This window comes from Sesamum indicum, linkage group LG12, assembly GCF_026168435.1.
Source record: "Sesamum indicum cultivar Baizhima isolate 11 linkage group LG12, ASM2616843v1, whole genome shotgun sequence".
NCBI lineage: Eukaryota > Viridiplantae > Streptophyta > Magnoliopsida > Lamiales > Pedaliaceae > Sesamum > Sesamum indicum.
Window position 1 is genome coordinate 16876855 of NC_142668.1, and position 24208 is coordinate 16901062.

General features: G+C 36.8%; 6 protein-coding genes across 10 annotated transcripts; 4 read left to right on the forward strand and 2 right to left on the reverse strand.

Annotated features, from left to right (window-relative positions):
- The first annotated feature begins 496 nt into the window (after nucleotides 1–496).
- LOC105175605 (sodium/calcium exchanger NCL1) lies at nucleotides 497–4434 on the forward strand. Of its 2 annotated transcripts, none has more exons than XM_011098099.3 (7): nucleotides 497–1129; nucleotides 2467–2652; nucleotides 2743–2927; nucleotides 3141–3259; nucleotides 3353–3611; nucleotides 3695–4009; nucleotides 4107–4434. In XM_011098099.3, the coding sequence occupies exons 1-7, from the start codon at nucleotides 751–753 to the stop codon at nucleotides 4353–4355; spliced, it is 1692 nt and encodes a 563-aa protein (XP_011096401.1). In that variant the 5' UTR covers nucleotides 497–750; the 3' UTR covers nucleotides 4356–4434. The 2 variants fall into 2 exon arrangements, with proteins under 2 accessions (XP_011096401.1, XP_011096402.1); XM_011098100.3 differs by having other exon boundaries at nucleotides 501–1129; nucleotides 2746–2927.
- A 150-nt stretch (nucleotides 4435–4584) lies between these two features.
- LOC105175606 (sodium/calcium exchanger NCL) lies at nucleotides 4585–8587 on the forward strand. Of its 2 annotated transcripts, XM_088875992.1 has the most exons (9): nucleotides 4585–5517; nucleotides 5626–5838; nucleotides 5925–6106; nucleotides 6209–6354; nucleotides 6457–6715; nucleotides 6905–7056; nucleotides 7154–7418; nucleotides 7507–7812; nucleotides 7959–8587. In XM_088875992.1, the coding sequence occupies exons 1-9, from the start codon at nucleotides 5130–5132 to the stop codon at nucleotides 8205–8207; spliced, it is 2160 nt and encodes a 719-aa protein (XP_088732118.1). In that variant the 5' UTR covers nucleotides 4585–5129; the 3' UTR covers nucleotides 8208–8587. The 2 variants fall into 2 exon arrangements, with proteins under 2 accessions (XP_088732118.1, XP_088732119.1); XM_088875993.1 differs by lacking the exon at nucleotides 5925–6106 and having other exon boundaries at nucleotides 6273–6354.
- Nucleotides 8588–10673: 2086 nt separating this feature from the next.
- On the forward strand, nucleotides 10674–14120 carry LOC105175608 (sodium/calcium exchanger NCL). Its single transcript, XM_020698392.2, has 9 exons — nucleotides 10674–11264; nucleotides 11403–11615; nucleotides 11705–11886; nucleotides 11992–12131; nucleotides 12260–12521; nucleotides 12724–12875; nucleotides 12973–13234; nucleotides 13404–13664; nucleotides 13802–14120. The coding sequence occupies exons 1-9, from the start codon at nucleotides 10862–10864 to the stop codon at nucleotides 14048–14050; spliced, it is 2124 nt and encodes a 707-aa protein (XP_020554051.1). The 5' UTR covers nucleotides 10674–10861; the 3' UTR covers nucleotides 14051–14120.
- Nucleotides 14121–14129: 9 nt separating this feature from the next.
- LOC105175609 (nudix hydrolase 15, mitochondrial) lies at nucleotides 14130–16076 on the reverse strand. 2 transcript variants are annotated; one of them, XM_011098103.3, is made up of 4 exons: nucleotides 15651–16073; nucleotides 15415–15557; nucleotides 14629–14748; nucleotides 14130–14530 (listed from the first exon to the last, which is right to left on the reverse strand). In XM_011098103.3, exons 1-4 carry the CDS (start codon nucleotides 15913–15915, stop codon nucleotides 14300–14302), a joined length of 759 nt encoding a protein of 252 aa, XP_011096405.1. In that variant the 5' UTR covers nucleotides 15916–16073; the 3' UTR covers nucleotides 14130–14299. The 2 variants fall into 2 exon arrangements, with proteins under 2 accessions (XP_011096405.1, XP_088732706.1); XM_088876580.1 differs by having other exon boundaries at nucleotides 14411–14549; nucleotides 15651–16076.
- Nucleotides 16077–16651: 575 nt separating this feature from the next.
- On the reverse strand, nucleotides 16652–19058 carry LOC105175610 (nudix hydrolase 15, mitochondrial). Of its 2 annotated transcripts, XM_011098106.3 has the most exons (4): nucleotides 18525–19050; nucleotides 17768–17910; nucleotides 17215–17334; nucleotides 16652–17127 (listed from the first exon to the last, which is right to left on the reverse strand). In XM_011098106.3, exons 1-4 carry the CDS (start codon nucleotides 18955–18957, stop codon nucleotides 16903–16905), a joined length of 921 nt encoding a protein of 306 aa, XP_011096408.1. In that variant the 5' UTR covers nucleotides 18958–19050; the 3' UTR covers nucleotides 16652–16902. The 2 variants fall into 2 exon arrangements, with proteins under 2 accessions (XP_011096408.1, XP_088732046.1); XM_088875920.1 differs by having other exon boundaries at nucleotides 16652–17334; nucleotides 18525–19058.
- Nucleotides 19059–20490: 1432 nt separating this feature from the next.
- On the forward strand, nucleotides 20491–22577 carry LOC105175611 (transcription factor PCF7). Its single transcript, XM_011098107.3, has 2 exons — nucleotides 20491–21976; nucleotides 22171–22577. Exons 1-2 carry the CDS (start codon nucleotides 20914–20916, stop codon nucleotides 22188–22190), a joined length of 1083 nt encoding a protein of 360 aa, XP_011096409.1. The 5' UTR covers nucleotides 20491–20913; the 3' UTR covers nucleotides 22191–22577.
- The last annotated feature ends 1631 nt before the right edge of the window (nucleotides 22578–24208 follow it).

Sequence of the window (24208 nt, forward strand, 5' to 3'; positions counted from 1 at the left end):
TGGATGATGTATGCTCATTAAATATTGGCAACTCAGATCATAAGATGGACCCAAAATAGTGGGGTTAGGTATAAAATTGCTTTCACCACTTGGTTGGACTTTGGGAATCTACGGAGCAGTTGCGCATCGTAACCCATTGTGGGCAGAGTGACCCAGCGGGTTAAAAGAATTTCTGAATCATCCCCCCCCCCCCCCCCCCCAGAGTACCGGAAGAGGACAGTCAATTTAGAGCGTCTTTAACATGTGGTCCGTTGTTATTCTCGACTGCCTGGCGGCTACTTCAATGCCTACGTAATTACGGGCACTCCTACTAAAATTTAATTAAAAAAAGTGCTAGCGGATATATATATATATATTATTATTAGCTGTCGTCTTTATATAATTAAAAGAATTATATGCGGATATCACGTTTTTGTCACAACTTGGATTTTGATATCGTTTTTAATAAACATATAGAGATGTAAATATATCTTCGTTCCATAAAATATATGTAATTATAACGAACTATACTGCGGGTGCGTATGTAGCTCATTTCCTAGGAATAATTTTTCCGGCAACTTCTTTATTATATATACGAACAAGTCCCGCGTGGAAGTTTCCTGTTCAAGTCAATGTCTTAAAACCCCACGAAGTCAGACGTATTCCTGCTAGGCTGCTTATAGTTTATCAATCCTCTCTATAAATTTATACATTTTTGCAGCACTACTATAACATTCCAAGTTTTGGCTGACGGATTATTACTATCACATAATGGCCAAGATGAAAAGATTAGTCTTCATTTCTTTGCTTCTTCTTCTGGTGAGCCATCCAACACATAGCCGTTCGATCAGAGAAGACTCCAATCTGGCAATATCTGATGATGAGGAGAGCAAGTCATCGTCTTTTCTTGAATGGAGCTACTTATCGGCTACGACGGAGACGTGTGAGCCGACATATGGGTTCTTGCCATGCTCAACCAACGTTTGGGGTCTGCTGTTTCTCATAGTGGCGTACGAGTTCTTGCTTTCCCTCGGAGGGAGGTACGTCGCAACCGGGTCGGACCTGTTCTTCAAGATTACCGGACCCGGTATATTCGGAGCCAGTTTGTTCCAGTTTCTTGGAACAATCCCACAAATTGTCTTGATTCTCGGTGAGTTTTTTATCCTTCATGTGATATTCTCAGTTCCTTCTACGTTCCCCGTTTCAGTTGGTTTCTTAATTTTGAGATTTTTATACTTGTTAATATATATGGTCCGAATAAAATAGGAAAACGGTCGGAGAATTGCAAAACTTGTCAGATGTTCTCTTCATTAATAATGTAAAGAGTGCCATGAAGAAATTACAACAGAATACGTGCAACACATGAAAAAGTTTGGTTTAATTTTAGGTGGGAGTGGTGTGCTGTTTGACATTTGCAGGATGATTCCGTGTAGTTGAGGCCTAGAGTTGATGATAAAGATCGTAGAATGTTGAAAAGTCGTAGTTGATCATTTGAAGTGAAATTAAAATTAAAGTATATATGGTTATTAGTAATTTGGTTAGTAAAAAGGAACAATAAGAATCATCGGAATCTTGAAGTCTTTACAGGTTGGCAGTGGTAGTAGCTGAAATTTCTTGAAAAAATTGGTCTAACATAAAGAAAGTTCTAGTTTGGGTCAAAATAATTTGAATTAAATTACATATATAATAAATGTATTAGATTTATCATGCGATGTATAATATAAAAGAAATGAGTAGTTGAAAGGCTCGTTGTATTATAGGGAACTAAATAAGCACAAGTTTGTGAGGAAGGACAAGATTGAGAACGTGGATGGAAATAAATCAGTTGACTTTTCTTAATCAAGATGATGTACGGAGGACAGAGTCCGTTGTGGTCCACTTTTACAAATTAAATTCCACCACTTATAATATCCTTATCTTAATCGTCAATTCATCTTCAAAAATCTCACATGGACGTGAGAGCCGCCGTATATTTAACCGGATTGTATTTCTTATTACTTATTTTAATTTATGTTGCATATTCTATTCAATTTTACATATACATGTTATAATTTATTTTTTTAGATAAATTGATAATATAAGTTTTATATAAGTGTGGTGTATATATATAGAATAGAATAAAAGATGCAAAAAAATTTACAATAGAAAATTCAGTCCGATATTTCACGGGAACTGAAAAAAGAATGACACGGGAACTCGAATAACAACATGAAAATCTGTTATAATCATGTCCGTATATCTGAGGGCATAAATTGTGTATGTATAGTTAAAAAATATAGCGGAAAAAGATGGAGGTTGTATGGATATGGTGCTATACGCTCATGCATTAGTTGCATGGTATGGAAGTGAGTACATGTATGAGCCCAGCCCACAAAGTCATCACAAGAAAAGTAGTTGTTGTAATTGTAATACAATATGGTTCCAATATAGTACTGGAGTTCTAATGCATTGAAAACAATCTGATGCTTGTTTGTGGCTTTAATCAAGTATCTACGCTTTCCGGGAGTCTGGAGGCTGCTCAACAACGGGCCTCGTTGGGGATGGGACTGGTGGCCGGAACAACCGTTATGCTTCTGACGTTGATATGGGGCACTTCTGTTGTCCTTGGTAGCTATGATCTCTCTGCGGCTATTACTATTGATAAATCTGGAAGCCCGAAAAGTAATCTAAAAGGTGCTGCATGCATGCAGATAAATGTTGTTCTTATTGATCTGTGAGACTTAGGTAATGTGGACATAACAGATTATTGTTGTTCTTCTTCAGCAGGTTTTGGCATTGTTACGGATGTTGAAACAAGCTATACTGCACGGATAATGTTGATCGCGTTGGTTCCTTTTCTCATCCTTCTGCTGGCAAAAGTTTTCAATTCATTGTCAGGGAGAAGAGTGATTATTCTTATTGCTCTCATCGTCACATTCGTTTTGCTGTTTGCTTACATTTTCTATCAGGTAATAAGCTCTCATGATGGTTAAATGAGTTCTCGTCGTAACATCAACTTAAATTCTTTTCACTATAAAGCTATATAGTACACAGATATTTAGTGGTGTTATGAAAGTCCTAAGTATAATGTAGAATTGGGGAGGAAATCCAGCTTGTTTATCATTTGAACTTGTTAGCATTTGCAAGGGAACCGTTACATGTTCATGTTCACTTCTCTGCAGATATTCCAGCCATGGATTCAGAACCGGAGATTTGAGTATTTGATGAATAAATATGCCAAAGACAAGCTACTGAGACTTTTTTCAACAAACGGAAAGCCTGATACTCGAAAAATACAAGAGTGAGTTTTTCTTTCTTCATGTTTTCAGCTTATCCCTATGTTTTCAGAAGGAAATAGTGCTTAAATATTTTCTTTCTTCGCATATTTTCTCAGTCTGTTTAATAAAATAGACAAGGACGGTAGTAGATCCGTATCAGCAGCCGAACTCAGAGTTCTACTCTTGGGTGTAAAAATGGATGATGATGATCTGAGCACGGACAGGGACGTAGAGAACATCTTGGAATCTTTTGATACCTCCGGAGACGGACGTATCAGTCAGGATGAATTTATCAAAGGCATGACCACATTAGTTTCTGATATATCCGATCAGACTCCAGACCGTATTAAAATTGGCGGAGGTAGCAATTCTCAGGTAAAGGACTCATCCAAACTCATTCAAGAAAATCCTTTATGCTATATAACTAGTGACTCTAATCCTAGCAAGTTAAAATGCAGAATAACAGTCAACTACAGCAGGGCTTGCTAACTAATAGCACTGGGACAAGCACAAGCAAATTACAAAGAGTTAGTAATTCTTGGTTGAATTACTCGAGGGCACTTTTCTTTGTAATAGTTGGGACAGTCATGCTATGCGCGCTTGGAGAACCTTTGATCAAGAGTGTTGTAGCTTTCTCTCAAGCTGCAAACTTGCCTTCCTTCTGTGTCTCGTACTTAGCTATACCCTTTGCTTTGAATTATGGAGCTGCAATTCAATCAATTGCTTCCGCCAGACAGAAGACACAGAAATCCATTTCTTTGACACTTTCAGCGGTATGTTTTCCTTTACTATTATAATTGTGATGAACAACATTTAATATATAATGGGATGCTCAATGTTTGACATTTTTCTCTTTTTCTTGTCATTCAGCTGTATGGTGGAGTGTACATGAACAATATCATGGGTCTGATAGTGTTCCTGGCACCAGTTTATGCACGGAACTTGCAGGCAGATAGTTTTGCGGAAATTCTGGTTGTTCTGATAATATGCATCCTCATGACCTTATTGACAAGCTTCCGTACCACGTTCCCTCGCTGGTTGGGTTATCTTGTGCTGCTGTTGTACCCAATTTCTCTTGCATTAATCTTTCTGGTTACTTCTGTTCTCAATTGGTCTTAAAAGGCCATGATGGTACTATTATTGTAGCAAATGATGTACTTTTATGTTTGTTCTGTACAATCAAAACAAATTTGTTGTACGACCATTTTTTATATCAGTCAATGTGCAATTCATTCATGGTAACATAAGATGAAATTGCCCTCAAATGGTGCTCAAGTCCAACAAAAAGAAAACATAGGAACTGGTCTTTAAGAATTGATCGGCATCAATGATCTGCAGTCCTACACGTAAAAGATGTTATTGCTAAGCGTCCATGTCCAATAACATGCAAAATGACTAAAGAATTGATTCCTCATAGACATCTCTTGATAAGAAGAATTGATCCTCAAATACATGTCTAGAAGTACAAAAGTGGAGAATAATTTCCAATCTTGTGCAAGGTTTCTTCTATGGTAAACCACATGTTCATTGGTAGAAATTCACCTTCTTAATCATTTTCCAGCAAGGAATTTTCAATGTTTGCCATGACAGTGGTTATGGCGTTTGTCTTTCTTGCCCAATTCATGTGCTCGCTCATGCTAGTCGTTTACTAATGCCTAGGTAAAGTAGACACATTACTCCAATAAAGTGAGAATATGATCTCGATCTTAAAGCAGATAAAGTATTTTGTTATCATTGTCAGATTGTGACATCACAGAGTCTGATGTTACCTCCAGTTAAGCCAAAAGTTATGCTAAAGTTTCAACTTGAAACTAGTCTTGAGCTTAATTTATAATAGTATATAAGTTCCATCTCTTTTTTTAATGTAAAGTAACTACTTTCACTCGCTTCTTAATGCCGATCTTCATACTGTCTTTATGCATTTTGATGCTTTTGTTTGTAATTGACACTGCCAATGGTCGAATACTATCACTTACAGTTTCTGATAATTTAATCTCAGATGGGGTTGATGCTGTTGGCATACGACCTCCACTTGTTAACTTTGACGGCTCTTCTCCACATTTAAGCAGTACCTGTGTGCACACATACGGATTCTTTCCATGTGCAGACAACATAGGGGGCTATATTTTCCAAATAGTCGTTTATCAATACTTGCTGATAATTGGAGGGAAACTGATAACAAAAGGCAGCAAGACTATCTTCAACATCATAGGTACCGGTGTATATGGTGCCAGTGTTTTTCGAATCCTCACAGTCTTGCCAAAAATGGTGATGGTCATTGGTAAGTGGTCAGCATTATTTTTGTAACCATTATTGTTTTTGTTTGCTGGAGTTAATGTCTATCAAACAGCATCATTCTACTTCTCAAAGTTTCTCTGGTTACTTGCAGTATCCGGAGTTCTTAAGAGCAAAGAGAATGCTCGAGTTAAGGTTTCATTTGGAGTAGGTGTTTATGCTGGATCCACTGTCTTCAATCTTACATTTCTGTGGGGTATGTGCGTAATATTCAGCAGAAAACAGCTGTTTGCAAAGTCGGCTACTGCCACTGGATCCTCTGTTTCCAACTGTTCGGTGGCCAGAGAAAAACTAGCAGTACTGAAAGGTTTAATGCTTCTTAAATTCATGAACCAAAGCTTCACTGTTTTATGTCCTTTTGCATGAGAACTAACACATGTTTTTCTAGAGCAGACACTGGTGCCACGATTGATAAAAAGACATGCTACACGGCAGGAATTATGCTTCTGTCTTTAATCCCTTACATTATAGTGCAACTCACCGATTTTGTCAACTCATCCTTTGGGACGCGAATCGTGATTTTGATTGCTCTTGTAGTTTCAACAGCATTACTATTATCATACTTCTTGTATCAGGTAGTTTAGTTTAGATCCAAAGCTAATGCCATGCTTGTTAAAACGTCAATCATGTCTAATATAACCCTTTGCATTCTGTGTTTTTTTGGACGCTTTCTGCAGATTTTTGATCCTTGGATACAGGAAAGAAGTTTAGAATACTCTAAGTATGAGAATCTGCTGGCAGGATTTTTACAGCATGTCCAGAGGCACGCAAAAGAGAAGCTCGTCGATGAAAATGGCCAACCTAACATTCCAGTCATCAAAGGGTGATTCAGAATCAGAAAAGTGCTCTGTTTAGCTGATCATTAGAGTTTCTTACTTTAGTCTGATGAAAAAGTGTTGACAGTAAGTAAACTTAAATATTGCAGATTATTTCATCAGACGGATAAAGATGAAGACAAGTGCATAACATTTCTTGAATTGGAAAACCTGATACATGAGATTCAGTCTGGGAAGGTGCAGGTGGAGAAAGATTATGCTATTTCTGAAATATTGAAGGCTTTCGACCTGAACAACGATGGAAGAATAGAAGAACACGAGTTCGTCGAGGGATGCAAGAAATGGATAACTGAAGCTACTCAATTAGCTGAAAGTGGGGATTCTAGTGCGAGACATTTCTTACGAGAGGCAAGTACCCTGCTGATATAACATAAAAGCTACATTAATACTTATCATTTACATTGTTCATTAAGGCATCTTCCTAATAGAACATAAATTTGATGTGTGTCCTTCCTTCAGAGCACATTAACTTTTTATGTCTTTGTTTCATGCACCGGAACCCCCCCTCTTCCTTTATTGATCAAAAGTTGTGTATAGGTTGTTCAGCCACTTTCCAAGAAGAAAAGAACCAAAATTGCTGAGATTGAGCATCTAATGGCACGAATTCTAAAGCACGCGCAAAATCAAGCACTTGAAGCAGAACATCTTGTGACAGACGATGGAAGGCCTAATGTGGAGCGCATTAAAGCGTACTTTCGCTTCTTTAATCTTTGCCCATTCTGAGACTGTCATTGTTATTCTACCAAGTTTGTCTAATCATCATTTTATTTATTGTTGGCTTGGAAGTCTCTTCAAGCAATTTGACAGAGACAACAGCAAGTCGTTGTCACGGCCTGAACTGGAACAGTTAATTCATAACACTGTCAGATTTGAAGAATCACCACTGAGTTGTCAGGAAATGGTGAAGAAGTTCATCAAAGATTTTGACACAGACGGCGATGATATCATCGACGAACAAGAATTCATGCATGGCATGACCAAATGGCTTAATAAAGCCGTGGATGTTACCAAATGCAAGGACGCAAAAAAGTCTATCGATGAATTCGACAAGGTAACAACAGCATTAGTGCTTGTTTCAAGAATAGTTAACAACATCAAGTACTATAACACGCAGACTTGGTTTTGTTTGAAAATTGCAGATGATGTGGGGAGAGGTTGACGACTTAGTGTACGAAGTTGGACAGAATGAGAATACGAAGTTGAAGTTAATGACATGGGAATTCAACAAATCTACACTTGAAGTGATATTAGGCATTGCAATATTGACCTTTCTTTCTGCACCTCTCATGACTAGCATTCAACAGTTCTCAGATGCAATTGGGGTCCCTTCTTTCTTTATTTCCTTCGTCATTGTTCCGGTTGCCATGAATGCAAGGTCAGCAATACTAGCAATATTTCCAGCAAGTCAGAAGAGTTCAAGAACTTCTTCTCTGACATTTTCTGAGGTACTCTTTTCTCTCTCTAGACGAATGAACTTGAAATATTTGTTCAACAAACATCTAGAGAACGCAAGTAGATGGAGTTAAATTCATGTTTCCCATTTTGGATTATCAGGGGAGAATTTGAAGTGTGTATTTTTTAAATTTGTCAGATCTACGGTGGCGTGGTGATGAACAACATGATGGGGTTGTCGACACTTTTAGCAATTGTATACATAAAGGAGTTGGAATGGGATTATTCGGCAGAAGTGTTAACAATCTTGGTGGTGTGTGGGATAATTGGTCTTCTGGCGTATTCACAAACTACATATCCACTCTGGACTTGTGTATTGGCTTTTTTCCTTTATCCATTCTCATTGGCTATGTATTATGCTCTTCAGTATATCCTGGGTTGGGGTTAATAATTTTGTAATTTTATTATTATGGTAAGTCTAGACGTATTGAAGAGAATGCATCAGACACAGATGTCTGTCGACTCTTTTTTCTTTCACTTAGTTTCAGGCCTGAACCGCTGAGGAGGCAGTCGGGCCTCTGAGGTTGGAGATTCCTCAGACTCCACTAGTCCATCATCAACATCATCTGACCGGTCGTGGTACTGATGGTTTGTAGAGACTCAGTTGTCTGGCCAAGACCATCAGTTTCCTGGAAGGCCCCAAATTTGTGGGCTGCAAAAGGAACAAATTAAAGCATAAGTTTCTGGAAGGCCCAAAAGCCATCGGTCTTTTCTTTTCTTTCCTTTTATATATGAATTCAAATTAAGCACGTGATTGCTGATTATCAAGTGCACTTAGTGTTGAAAGAAGACAATAACTGGTTAGGTAGCACGCCAAGTAACATTAAATTACTGAGAAAAGTCCTTACTCCCACCTCAATTATTGAATGCCCAACATCTCTAGTGTGTGTGTGTGAATGGATCTACATTTTATGTTATAGTAATTAAAAAACAAAGCAGCCTCCAACAAGACAAAAGAAAACAATAATATGTTGCTCGAATCTTTCGCTGGATCTTGATATCATACAACGTTTGTTTCTTGTACTCTTTAGTCTTATAAAACAATTGGCTCTTCTGTTCATAAGACATTGAATTTTAGATGTCAGATATTTGCCCAACTATAGATAATTCATTCCCTTGCTGTTGATTTGCATTTTGGATCATCTAATCAAATTTTTAGAACATTTAATATAATTAACGAGTGGCTTTTTTGATCTGAGGTAGTATCTATTAATTTGAGATAAGTTAACAAAGTGTAAATTTTAGGTAAAATTGCATAAAATTCTACTGTATTTTAAAAACCCACAAAAAATCTCCCTGTCATTGAAAATACACAAAACACTCCTTTGTATTTTAAAATTCAACTTACTCTCCCTTTTTTTGATTAAGGTGTAAAGGCGTTAAATTTTTTCATTTCCTGACCTTTATACCCTTATGTTTGATTTGCTTATATTATATATAAATAATTAGAAATTATAAAAAATAAATTAATATTATATATATATATATTTAAAAAATTTTCGAAAAGAAAACCATACTTCCCCCCACCCCAACCCTCGCCGCCAACTCCCACCCTCCTCATCCCAGATCTATCATCGCCCAGCAAAAAGAAAGCAGTCGTCGCCCAAAAGGAAAGAAAGAGGGGCGACGGTCAGGCGGTGCTCCGACAAAAGAGAGGGTGACGATGATGTCGCCCATACAGAAGAGGGCGAAGGCGACGACCGTCGTTGTCGCCGCCAATTTTTTCTTAATTTTTTTAACTAATATAATTATAAATCATTAAATATCTATTTTAGTTAATTAAGAATAATTTTATAACTAATAAAAAATTTAACCTAAATAATAATTTAAATTTTAATTCTAAATTATTATAAATTATAATTATTATAATTGTTTAAGATTTATATTCATGTACATATCTAAAATTGAAAAATAAAATTTATATTATTTTTTATAATGTAATTTTTTTACTTTTTTGGTTTTTTATATTTAGTATATATATACTTTTAAAAAATTTTGAAATACAAAGAATAATATTCATAAATATGTATAAAAAATATTTTTTTATCTTTTGGTATTTTTAAAAGAATTTGAAATAAAAATAATAATTATGTAATAAATTTAAATATAATTTATTTAATATTTTTTAATTATATAATATTTAAGTTAGTTGATAATTTATCATTTTTATAATTCATTAATTTTCATATTTATTAAGATATTTAAATTTTGTATTGTGATTTTTTTAATTTAAATTATTAAACATTAAAAATTTTATATAATTTTTTCATTTTTTTCAATAAATATATTTAAAAGAAAATTTTAAATTTTTTAGAGAGATGAAAATAAAAAAAAAAAATATTCAAAACAAGTTAAAAACAAGTAAAAATGTCCAAAACTACTATATAGTCATAATAAGGGATATTTAGTTGTAATGACAACAAAAAATCATACAAGGACGTCAAAATAGTGCCCAAAGCGCACCACTAGCTCGTGGCACGCTCCGTTGATTCCCAAAGCCAGGAGTTATTTTGAAGGGATTTACAAAACACAAGAGATTTTTTTGCCTATTTTCAAATCATAGGATTATGTTAGTTAATTCAGGAAAACACAGGGTAAAAGAGGAATTTAGCCTGAACTTTAATGCAAGATAATTGATTATGAAACGTGATTTATTTGATTCTTTTATTAGACCTAACACATGAGAGCTATTTCTGACTATATTTATGTTCTGGAGAACAATTACATCTTCTTTTTCTATTATATGTATGAAATATGAAGTAATAATTGATGTAACCACTTGACATTAGCATCCCCGCGTTGACCGGATGCAACACTAAGGTTTATCGATTTTCTTGGACATCCCAGATGGGAATTAATTAATAATTGTTCTTAATCAGTGAAATTGGATGTTCGTTTGCTAATGTTCACATGTTGAGCATCCAACTTGCAAGTTTTTCACTAATTTTTTTTCTGCTGATACAGATTGTTATATTATATCCCTAGTATTCTTCATCTGGATTAAAATCGAGTTAAGCTGTTGTTGCTCCTGGTTGTCCATCAATGGCTGCCACTGCTGCACTGCGCATGATTTTGCTGCTCTTCTTGATCAGCATAGTTCAAGCCCGAATTCTGACTCTGAAGCTCAATTCTTTTGATGATGATGAGTTGATCTCAGATGGAGTTGATCATCGTTTCGAAAACCAATCCTCCTCGTCTGTTAGCGTATACAGCAGTGCTCCCTCGATTCCCAGCACCTGCAACCACCAGTACGGCTTTCTGCCATGCGCAGAAAATGCTGCAGGATACATATTCCAGATTCTGGTGTATCAGGGCCTGCTGACGTTTGGAGAAAGGCAGATTGGCAGGGGAAGTCAGGTGCTCTTTCATATCATTGGAGCTGGAAAGATTGGTGGTATCATTTTTCGCATCCTCATGTCGCTTCCATCAATGATGCTCATGATAGGTAAGTAGTTGATCAACAATTCCATGTTTGAAATTGCAACTCTTGAACAAGTGAAAAAAATGGTAAGAGTCTTTAACTTTTACCTCAGTTTCTTTATTTTACTTCTGCTAAAGGAAAGGCTTGTGTTTCCACATGTAGTATCCGGAGTTTTCAGCAGCAAAGAGAATGCTCAATCTCAAGTCTCACTTGGAGTCGGTATTTATGCCGGAATGACTGTCTTCAGTCTTACACTGCAGTGGGGCATATGTGTAATATTCGGCAGACGAGAGTTGACGGACAAATCAAAAGAGCATGCTGAAGCCTCACAATCAAGTTGTCTGCAAGCAAAAGAAAAACTCATCATCTTGAAAGGTTTGCCAGTTGACATATAAAATAAATAGTATGACCATTCTCCATGTGCATATATACGAAGTTTAATGTTTTCTTTTCTTTTACTGCAGATACAGGAGTCCTAGTTGATCGAGACACTCGTTCTATTGCTCGGATTATGCTTTTGTCTTTGATCCCGTACATTGTTGTGCAGCTAGTTGATTTCTTCCACACCTCCTCCGCAAATCGTATCATAACTTTGACTGCACTCATTGTTTCATCCTTATCTCTCATTGCCTACTTTGGCTATCAGGTCAACTAATTATTGGGAGCTAACATTTATTCCAGTGCCCTGTTTTACATCCACTATGTCATGAATTTCGCATCTGAAACACTCAAAGTTTGTTTTGATCTTCAGATTTGGGATCCTTTGGTTCAGCAAAGAAGTTTAGAATACGCAAAGTATGAAACTCTGCGGACAAAATTCCTGGAGCATGTGAAGCAGCAGGGACAGCTAGTGAATGAAGACGGGGCACTAAACACTGATGCCATCTCAAAGTAAATAATGTTGAGAAACAGCAAATGTTTCAGAATTTTGTGATGTTTGACTAACAATCCTGTTAGTAAATTTAGCTGAGCCTTCAATCCAAGTGAAGTAAGGCTCATATTAGCTTGGTTTTTTGCAGATTATTTGTTGAAACAGATAAAGATAAGAACAATAGTATTGCAAAGAATGAATTGGAAAAGTTGGTTGTTGATGTCATTACAACCGGGAAGATGAACATTGACAAAACAATTGCTATTGCGGACGTAATGCAAACATTTGACTTCAACGAGGATGGGTGCATTAAGGAACAGGAATTCATAGAAGGATGCAGGAGATGGATTGAGGACACAAAGCAGTCACCCGAAAATAGTGATGCAAATTCAACAAATATTTTTCAAGAGGTAGGCGGCCTTTTCATGGTTAATTCTGTTAAAGAGCTATTGAATTTTCGGAACTGGCCTTAGAATTGCCGCTTTTTCTGTGATAACATTGTCTAGTGATACTGTCTGCCTTGTCTTTTGATATATCTGGATCTCTAATTCAATGTCTCAAATATTCTGGCTTTAGCTGCTACAACATCTTAAAAATCTTTAAAACATGCAGCTTCTCCAGCTATTCAGTGAGAGAAAAGAAAATGATCCTCAGGAGATTGAGAGGATAATGTCAAAGATTTTGAAGCATGCTGAAACCAAGATGCTGAAAGCCGAATCACTTATCACACCCGACGGGAAGCCAAATACCGAACAGATTCAGAAGTAATATCTTTTCATATTTTACTTGCTTTTTCCTTACTTTCTGTAGATAAATTTCTTGGATAGCATGATTTCCTGACAGCCCTTTTTCTTCTGGCAGTCTCTTCAGGCAATTTGACACTGATGGAAATCAGTCGATATCAGCATCTGAACTAGAGCAACTACTAACTACTGTGAAGTTTGGAGAATCTCGGGTAAAATATGAGGATATAGTAAAAGAGCTGTTTAAAGACTTCGATGTGAATAATAACACGACAATTGATCCGAAAGAATTTGAGGATGGAGTAACAAAATGGCTGAATAGGGCCATGGATGTTGCAAAAACAACCGACAAGAGAAGAATTATTGATGAATTTGACAAGGTATACACTACTTTCTGATTTCAGATTGAGCATTATCTTAAAGACATTGCCTAGAAGGAACGGGTTTGAAAAAGCTCTACTAACTGTCATAGAGGTATTAGTTTATGCTTCACAGATGTGATACTACTTATCTCATAATTGTACAATTTTTGTGCTATTTAACTTGCAGATTGTGTGGAAGCAACCTGAATATCGCATGTGGGATTTCATCATGTCTGTGTTCCAAGTCTTAGTAGGCATCCTTATGTTGACCTTCCTCGGAGGACCTCTCATGACTAGCATTCTACAGTTATCATATGCCATGAGATTATCATCTTTCAGCATCTCATTCGTGATAGTGCCATTGGCCATGAACGCCAGAACGGCAATTACAGCACTCTTGCCAGCCAAACAAAAGAATGAAAGAAGTGCTTCTTTGACATTTTCAGAGGTATCTCTCTCAGTAGATCCATGCACACACATCATCAACACCATATACAGCTAATAATAGGCAAAGGAAATCTCAGCTTGCAATATGTAAGGATGTATATATCATAAGTGAATTACTTGTTTTCATTTGGCTGACAGATCTATGGTGGAGTCATCATGAACAACATCGCAGGATTGACAACATTGTTGGCAATTGTATTTGCAAAAGAACTAACATGGGACTTTTCAGCAGAAGTGCTCACAATATTGGTTGTCTGTGCCATTATAGGCATTCTGGCATACTCGTGCAACACATATCCTCTGTGGACTTGCATACTAGCCTTTTTCCTCTACCCTTTCTCTTTGGGAATGTATTACTTTGTTCAAGTTTTCTTAAGTTGGAATTAACCCCTCTACTAATTTCCATGTACTTTCTTTTATTTGCATTTCCAGTGAATAAAATGTTGATGTTTCCATATGAGAAGAGTGAACTAAGAAACTCTTGACATTTCTCCCAATCAATATAAGTCGCCTCACCACGCATGAATACAACTAATTCAGCAGTACCTTGGATAAAAGTAATGCTGCAGAATAGTTCAAACAAATTGCACTCCAATGATAATGATTGGAGTTTCAAGGATTTCTACACTTGTGAATTCACAATCGAGGCACTAACATAACATAATCATTGGCGCTTCTATTCCAGAATTTAGGCCTATGCTCTTCAAAAGCAGGGGGTCGTTGGTATATAACGGAAGCAGCTTTGATCAAAATTGCAGCAGTCAGAGCCCATATTATGTAGGATTTACCCTCAACTTGGTAATCAAAGAAGTGAAGCAAATAATGATAACCCATCCATTCTCTCTTCTCTTCTCTTCGATTTTCATTCTGTACATGTCAAATAACACTGTAATGAGCAGCTCAAAAGATGGGTCATGAGTTAAGTCACAAAAAGAAAAGGAAAAAGAGTAACCAATCAGACCAACCTTGAGAAACATCTCTAAGGGAGCATCAAATACTGATTCCACCTCAGCAGCATTTGGGACTGGGTTGAACCGATTCTTGTTCCAAATTATTCCAATCACTGGAAATACGGTAATATTTCGCTGCAAAGAAACTGAGCAATTCTAGATCTTAGATTGCAAAATCATTAAATCCTCAAACAATGCAAGCCGGGAATCAGGAAATATTGTTTCAGAAGTGGATACTGATAATACATACAATCATATCCTAGTCGGAACATAATGCTTCAACCATGTTAAGTAAAATGGGAAAATATGTATTTCACGAAGTTGGGTAAAAAATCAGAACCTATTACGTAAATAATCTGCAATACATGATCACTCATAATGATCAGACACATTAAACGTCCAGATAAAAAGTAGCATTAATATGAACTAGCACAACTACATTACCACGGTTCATGCTAGCTGAAACAATTGGAGGCATCGCTACTCACAGTAACCGGACATTCAATAAGATCAATCATATAGTTTGATAAATATCTTTTTACACTCTGAGGGTAAGCAAAGGCAAAACTGCACCGCTTGCTTTATAAAAAGAAAGAGGTAGCATCTCCATTGCACTCGTCAACTGTGGATTAATACCTTAGACAAGTAGCCAGCACATAAAACACACGGAGTCAACTTCATATTGTTCTCTCATCACAAATTCCACGTTAAAAAATGCAAACAATAAGAAACTAGAAAACCCAGTGAATCAAAACAGGTAAGGAGAAGTAAACCGAAGAGCAAATGCAAAGCCATCATCACCTTAGTGTAGAACGGTTCAAGAATAGTGACAACCTCCACGATTGAAGGGTCCAACCCAATTTCTTCCTTAGCCTCCCTCAACGCTGTTTCAGCATCATTCTTATCAGCCTCTTCCCACTTCCCTCCAGGCAAAGCAACTTCACCTGAAATTATAAATCCCCAAAAATAAAAAGAAAAATATCTTTACAACTACAGCTACAATTTAGGCAAACAAGCTTAGTCATACAACATGTTACCAGAATGAGAGGACATTGTTGAAGATCTTTTGGTCAGAATTACGCGAAGACCGCCCCTTTCGCCTTCAAATAAGCATATCATAACCGCAGCTCTACAGGGTCCGAATCCTTGAGGAACCAATTCACCGGCAGAATCTTGAATTCTTGAATTTCTAACGCTGGTACTGCCATCAGAAACGTCGAAACTGTGCTGGGGTTTGTAAAGGCGGAGTCTTTGGGCTATTTTCACGAGGGTTTCTGATCTTCCCAAACTGTTGGAGCACATGATCTCTCTCTCTCGTTGTGCAAACTTTTCCTTTAGGACAGAGGGAAGCTCCGAAAGAAGCAGGCTTAAGATTCACTCGAGGAATAGGAAGAGAAGACTGCCAGGCATCCGGCAAGACAAATATACACCGCTCACAAGATGCTAGTGAGTATTAGTTCCAACGTTTGCAAATTATATTTTGTATTTGAATTATACTCGTTTTTATATTTTAATATTTAATTTTTTTTTTATGTCAACTTAACATATCATTTTGTTAAATTTACAATTTGTTAAGATGATATTCTTTTATTGAAAAAACATTACAAACTTAACCGTTGATACAAAAAAAAAATTAAATAGAAGTACATAAACAGTCATAATTCGAATAATAATATATAATTTATCCTGAACTTTTTCTTTTTGATAAGTAATTTAGGACAACTAATTAATATTACACCCTGCCAAAGTAGTTATTGGACTTAATCCAGAATGTGGGAAGATGTTAATGTAATCAACAGATGTGATTAGATTTGAATCTTTACATTCTTTTTGGGAAGGAAAACAAATAACGGAAATAAACTTGATAATTAGTGTTAATGGTATTTTCGGATTCTCAAGAAAAATGTGTAAGTATTAACTATTATATAAAGAACATAGGGAAATACCCAAATTTTTTCCAGCTTAATCTCATCAACTACCCATCGACAACTACAAATATTGACGATTGTTGAATTTAAAAGAAAAAATTTAACATATCTAAACAAGGGATAAACCGTAGAATCACTTCTCATAAGAAATTCTTTCAAATACATATATAGACTCGACACTTGTTGCAGTACAAGTTGTGCCCCCGAACTTATCTTCCAAATCTTATTGCCTCCGCACTTCTGAAATCTGGCTTGGAAAAGGTTAGCAAGAAGTCCGGCCACAATGAATTTATACTGTGCAGCAGCTTACAGGTTACAAGAATTTATAACAGAAATAATATGTAGGGAAACTGTATCTAACTTAAGGCATGGTGGTTTCTTTCTCCACAACTCTAGGGACTTTGAATTTGGGATTTTGCTCTAGAAAAGCAGGTGGTTTCTGATACACAACAGACGCTGCCCTTATCAGAATTCCGGCTGTTAAACCCCATATGACATACTTCTTATCGTTCACTTCATAGTCGAAAAAATGGATGAGATACTTGTCGTTCATCCACTCTCTTTCTTCCACTCTTCTATTTTCATCCTGAGAAAGGAAAGTTTGTATTAGTAACGAGTATAGCAGTTGCACATGGCTTGCAGCAAATGACAAAATTTGAACTTGAGAAAGTACCTTGAGAAACATTTCCAAGGGAGCATCAAATACAGCTTCCACCTCGGCAGCATTAGGAGAGGGAATAAAGTCTTTGCTGTTAGAAAGTATGCCAATAACAGGGATCACCCTGAGGAGGTGCTGCATGCATATATGGTACACCGTCAAAATGTAAAGCTATTTAAGTCTACTCAACCATAAAGCACACAAGGAACCAATCTTGCTCATATCCCTCAAAATACCAGAACTGATCAGTAGTGGTTAGGATTTGGAAGAATCCACAGCAGAATGTGCAACAAGAGAACATTGTATACTCTTTATTTCTACAAAAGTAGCTACTTTATGAGCTCACGTGGATAAATCCATCCAAGTCCAGAAATTTTTACGGCCTTGAAATGTAAGGTTCATGGAAAAAGCAACTGGATTCAACCTACAACTATAGCAAGTTGGGCTTCCTTGAGATCCAGTTCCCAGGAAATCAAAACTTTGTGTTCAGAAAAATAACTAGATTGACTCGCATTATCGCACAGACAGAATAGATCATCACGGCATACATCAAGATAGCCACATATACCTTTGACAAGAATGGTTCAAGGCAAGTGACAACATTTACAAGTGAAGGATCCAACCCTATCTCCTCGTTTGCCTCCCTTGTTGCTGTCTCAGCATCATCGGCATCTGTCTCCTCTGCTTTCCCTCCAGGCAACGAAACTTCACCTGTCTTCAAACAACTTACTAGTTAAATCCAACAAACACAAGACTGACGAAATTCCAGAAGACGTAACAACAACCAAGAAGAAAGAAAACTACTCTGTTTACATACTGAGATGGCAAACAGAAATGACTGAGGACTAACCCATACAACAAATTAGGAAAACCTGATTAACTTTCTGGTATTTATAGTTGATCGGCCAGCCGTCTTATCCATAATCATACAAGCGAACATCTTCAGGGTGTAGTAAATGAAAACACATTATATCCCTCTTTGAAGAGTGACATAAATAATCCTAGCACACGGAATAGAAATTGTTCGAACACACACTTACCACTATCAACATATACAGGCGTCCGCCTGTTGGGTTTTCTCTATCAAGTTTCATCATCCATCAATAAATTGAAAAAAATTTAATCAATAGTCATCACGACCAAAACCATTAGCCACAATTACACCATTACAATCAAAAGACTAACCATTCACTAGATTAACCATAACCAAATAATGCAATTGCTTGACAAACCCCAAGTAAAGGCGGAAACAAGATGACTACGGTAAATGACCAAAAGCACGCCTGGATGTGATCAAGAATTCAAGAAAATGCAATCAAACAAACCAGAATGAGTAGACAGCTTTGATGATCTCTTAGTGAGAATAACTCTCAATTCTCCGTGATCCCCTTCAAAGAGGCATATGAGAACGGCAGCTCTTTTGGGCCTGAACCTCTCAGGAGGCTGTCGGGCCACAGAAGTCGCAGATTCCGCAAAACCCACTTGCGAAACCACTTTCCCTGCACTCTCCTCAATCCTCTGCCCCTCCTCCTCCTCATCATCTGATTGTGGCGAAGGCGGTTTGTAGAGGCGCAGTTGTTGGGCCAAGACCATGAGTTTCCTGGAAGGACCAGCTGCACAAGAATCCATGACGATGAGTCTGGAGAGGGAATTTTGGATTGGAGATAATGATGATGGTGTTAAAAACGAGGATAACAAGGCAGTTGAGGTTCTTCTGAGCAGAGGGAGCATGTGTAGGTGGTTTGTAGCCTGTTGCATAATTAATGGTAGTAGGAAATTGAGTACGGATTCTTCATCATTTATTGCATCTAATTTCAGTTGGATCACTTGTGCCCATTATTTCGATCTTTTAAATCTTTTTTTCCTCGTTATTGCTTGGTTGGATTCATAAATTTTCTTCACATTAGGATACATCATTATTATATTTAGTTAATATACGATTCGTATCCATTTTTACCTGGCTTTGATTTTATATAATTCTGGTTCTTTTGTCTTCTGGGTAAAAGATTTCATATATTCGTTCAGTCGAAATTTTTGACTGAAATATGATTGAATATTTCTGACAAAATAGATTTCTAAACAAGACTGGGATATCAACCAACGAGAAAGTCGACATAGCCCAACAGGCTTTGGGCCATAGAAAACGTCCAAATTTAGCCTTTTGTGCTGGAAACTTTTGTAGTAGTGTATGGTTAACAGGCCCAGATATGATATAGAGCGGACAGACAACTACATGAGATGGGGTGACTGACTGTTGACCCTCTAATAAATGGAAAATCTCCCCAGCTACATTTCCGAGTATTTCCTGTTTCCGTTTTTGGGAGAAATCGTTAACACATTCATTTTTACATAAAGGAAAGCTTTATTGTTATTACGGACTCTTATACAGAGTTGTATTCGTAGATCGATTATTTCTTGAGTTACTAATATCTGAAATAAACTTGTGGAGAAGCAAAATCACAGAAAATGTTTACGTTTCTACATCGTTTGCGAGTGAAGTAGTTACAGTTTAAAGCAGTGGAAGAAAATTAACAATGGGCTGAAGTGCACGTGGAGGTAAGCAGGCTTTGTCTCTATCTCTCACTCACTCTGTTGTGTGTTGTTGGGATTTATTATTGTACTGGGATGAGTGCAAAAGAAAACTGACGGGGATGTATAGGCCCAATCCAACACCCAAAAAGTGAAAGAACAGACCTCAGACTGATCATACCCAAGTGGGTTCCCCCCCCCCCCCCCCCAATGCTTTTCTCTGTAGTCTCTACACCACACTTCACACTTCACCTGCCACTGAGCACCTTTTGCATTTTTCTTCTTAATTGTAACAAATATGCATTCCTTAATTTGCTTCAATTTTGCAATATTATAATTAGTTCATGTCAACAACAGGAAAAAGAAAGTAAAGAAAAGAATAAAGCTTTATCAGTAAAAGAAGGAAAAGACAGGGAATACCATGCACATGCACATTCACGCATGCAGCAACTCCTTGTTCCTGGAGCCGAGGAGGGTCCCATTCAACTTCAACTGAATTGGGAGGGGCCAATGACAACGTCGTCCCACACCAAATTGGCCGGTCCTGCTGATATGATTGTTCAAATTACATATTTTCATATTAAATAAATTAATCAGCTTTTTCCAACTCTAAATACTGTCAATTCATCATATGTTTTAGTCAATGCATCAAACTGGGATTTACAGGGAACTGGCGCATTGTCGCCTGTGTTCTGAGACCAAGTGAAAAAGTGTACGTTGAGACTAACTTTTGTACTTTGATGATGAGATCAAAGCTGATCAGCGGATGTTGCGGAAATTAAACGTGAATCCCAATATGATATTGAAGGTGCTTAGTACTTAGTACAGAACTACGGTTGTGAGGAGTGAGGACAGGAGATGATGATAATAAAATGGGGAAAGTACCCAGATTTTTACCAGTGTTAACGTGTATCAAATGGTTTCTAGTACTATTCATCTAGGACTACTCATTCGGATGGAAATATACAGGACCCCCAAGAGCCAAACCTTTTTTTCTTACCCACAGACATTATATTCATCAGAAGTTATACGTTTGTTTTGATTGATTACGCTGTTTCTTGGCTGCTGAGCTGCGTTTTTCGGGGTCCAAAAGTTCTCAAGTTTTTGTGCCCACACGAAGAACAATACACGGAGAAGTCAAAATCTGGAAGAGGAGAGAAGAAAGAATTTAGAGGTACTTTACACATGGATATTCCCTCAAGCCATCATCTCCGAGCACCTGATGATGAAGAAGATCTACTTGAAGAACTAGAAGATGGTGACAATTCCATAAGTGAAGATGTCGCGTTTCAAGACCCCTCTCAACAAACATTCTTTAGTTACTTCAACCAGCCACAAAATTTTAATGGGAACTCGTCATTTGATGTCCACCTAGCAAAAATCCATCCCCAAAGACTTATGCAAGATCAGGGTCTCAATTTAGCATCAGCGAATTTGAAAGCGAAGAGAAGGAAAGCCGCAGAGATAATTGAGCTCCATGGAGGCCGCATTCTTCGATCCGCCGGCAGAAAAGATAGGCACAGCAAAGTCTGCACCGCCAGGGGAACGAGGGACAGGCGCGTTAGGCTGTCACCAAGAACTGCGATTCAGTTCTACGATGTACAGGATCGGCTTGGCTATGACCGCCCCAGTAAAGCCATTGATTGGCTAATGAAGGAGGCTAAATCCGCTATCGAGGCGCTGCATCATGAACCGCCGCCCCTGGCTGTTGATGAGTACTTCAGAGCTGCAAATGTTAGTGAAAATCATAGCTTCCCAAAGGGAAAACTTCAGCAAAAGCTACAGGAAAGTGGGAGGATCTTGAATTCTGAATCTGGGATGATTCAGAATCTTGAGGATTTGAACAATGACAATCCCATTTCTTGTTTTGGGTTATTTACCAATGCGGATGCGTTGTTGTCTTCTACTGAGTTCCGGGCGTATCCGCATGATTGTTTCAACTCATCAATAAGCAGAAGTGAAGCTCCAGAAGATTCAATACTTTATTCTAGCTATCAAGAAGGGCTTTTGTCTGCACCCTTGACTACTCCTCGGGACATATTCGAGACGAATTTAGAAATGGCTAACATGCAGAGAATTTTCACTCGGAATTTCGCCACAGGAGGTGGAGAGCATTACTCTTCTGTCAACTCTCCGCCTGTCCATTTTCCAGCGTCGCAGGATTTAGGCCATAGCCTAATTTTTTCTCAAAGGGAACCCCTTCAGTCCAGTAATATTAACTCTTCTCCGATAAGCACTCAATTTCCAGGTATTAGTTTCTCCAATGATGAGCTGACAATTTTGACTGATGCTATAACACCGAAGGAAAATGAAAAGGAGAAGATTCCAGTTTCCTCAGCAGACCACCTTCTGTAGCTTCTTTTCTTCATTATCAAGTATAGACAGACTACTCTTTTCTGCGTTGTGCAAAGACGTGATTTTCTTTTTCTATCTACTCCTCAGATCGATTCATCCCAATGTAGCCAAATACAGAGCTTTCATGCATCTGGGCAATTTCAGGAAGAAGTTGAAGCTGAAGCGACAGCTGAGAACCAGACTTCTTGGACATTCTACGTAATATATGTAAAACTTTGGAGCACATTGTCTGATTTTCGTGTGATGTCTTTGTAGAATAACATTAAGCAATTGCACAGGGGTTGCAATTTTATCTATTTTAGTAGTTTTCTGGAGAGTGTTATTCGTTCCCATCTTCAGTGGGGTAAAACAAGAGAACCTATAACCACGAAAATTGCAGTATTGCTGGTTTTGAGCTACCTTGCTTTTTCCAAAGGTACAACTCCGGCCACTGTATTGTTATCTTCAATGAAAATGGAAAGTCGAAAAGCTGAATAATGATTTAGCTATATATGTTTGCATCCATAATCCTAATTGTCTTTCTTTCTTGAATCTTCAGCACCATTCCTGCTAACTAATTTGCTTAAAATCCAGTCAAAAAGATAACATTTGAAAGGTCGACTTCTGCACAAATCTTGTTAACTAATTATTTTTTCTTCATCATTCCATCCATCGAACTATTTAAATACTATAATGAAATCTTTTCATGCGTGGGATACTTGACAAGAAAAAAGCAGCTCAAAGAATCAGAGAACAGTCTTGGATTTAGCAATTCATATCATAATTCAAGGGTCTGATTTTGGTACTTAAAGATATAAACAGCAAGATTTAGCAAATCATATCATATCTCTGGGCAGGCATGGCTCCTCAAGCTCTCTTGGCTGGCTGGCACTGACACTCATATTCAGGGAAGCACGCTTACAGTAAACTTTTTGGTTTGGTGGGATGAGTTGTCAGACTTTTTCATACTTTCCTGTTTAGGTGAAATTACATTCAGTCTTTAGAAGTTCAATTCGACATTGGCTCCCATGTGCTGTTGTGAAGAATAGAAGCAGGCAAAATTATTAACAGTAGGAATAAGAACAGGTGCAACCATTTGGTGCACTCAAAGCAATGATAGAATATAGAAGCAGACTTGTGTTCCAAGGCGTCATAATGGAAGCATTGAACGCGTCGAGTCTCACTCATACATTATTTACTGGGATCTGAAATTTCTATATCAGAAACACATGCATTTATGAAGAGTCTACAAGTTTGGTGGAAGTGTTGAATCTTGGCATGTATCTACAAATTCTACAATGAGAAATGCTTAAAGACGTCACAATTCAAGGCATACATAGCACAAGGGATGCAAAAGCTGGAGTGTCATATACCAAATAAGATGATTGCATACCCATGTTTGCCAGAATTTTAGAAAATCGTTTTTGACTTTAAAATACTACTTTTAAGGTGCTTCCCATGTCAATTTTTATTTATCTGACTGCTAAAAAAAATATCTTTAAGCCAAAAGCTAAAAGCACCATGTTCTGGAAAATCGTTTTTCCATTTTTGGTTTTAAAAGAACACGTTTAACGGCATATCAATTTCTACTTTTTTGTTTTTTTTTTTGTAAATAATTTTATTTTTACCCTCATTATAACAATTTAAATTCAAATTTATCCTTTTTAATTTATTTTGAAAATTACATATTAGAGTTTTTAAATAATTTGAATAATATAGCGCTGATAAAATCTACATTTTCACATATTTATATTTTAGAATTTTTATATTTCATTTGTTCATTATCTAATATTTTTCCTGTATTATGGAGAAATATAAATAATTTGCTATGACTAATTAATAAAAGAAATTACAAGTATGCTAGTTTATAATTGTGTGTGAGTGAATAATTATATTATTTAGTGTGAGCATTATTTCATTAAGTATTCAATTTTTTCTATTAGTATTCTATATTTTAATAATATAAATTATTAATATTTATTAAAAATAAATATGAAATATACTAATTAAAATAAAATTTATTATTTGTTTAGGAAAATATAATATTGACAAAAGACAAATTCAAATATTAAGCAAAAATAACATCCTTTTAATAATGGGAAAGAAGCGATCTTTAATTGATTAGCCTTGTTTTAGAAATGCTTTT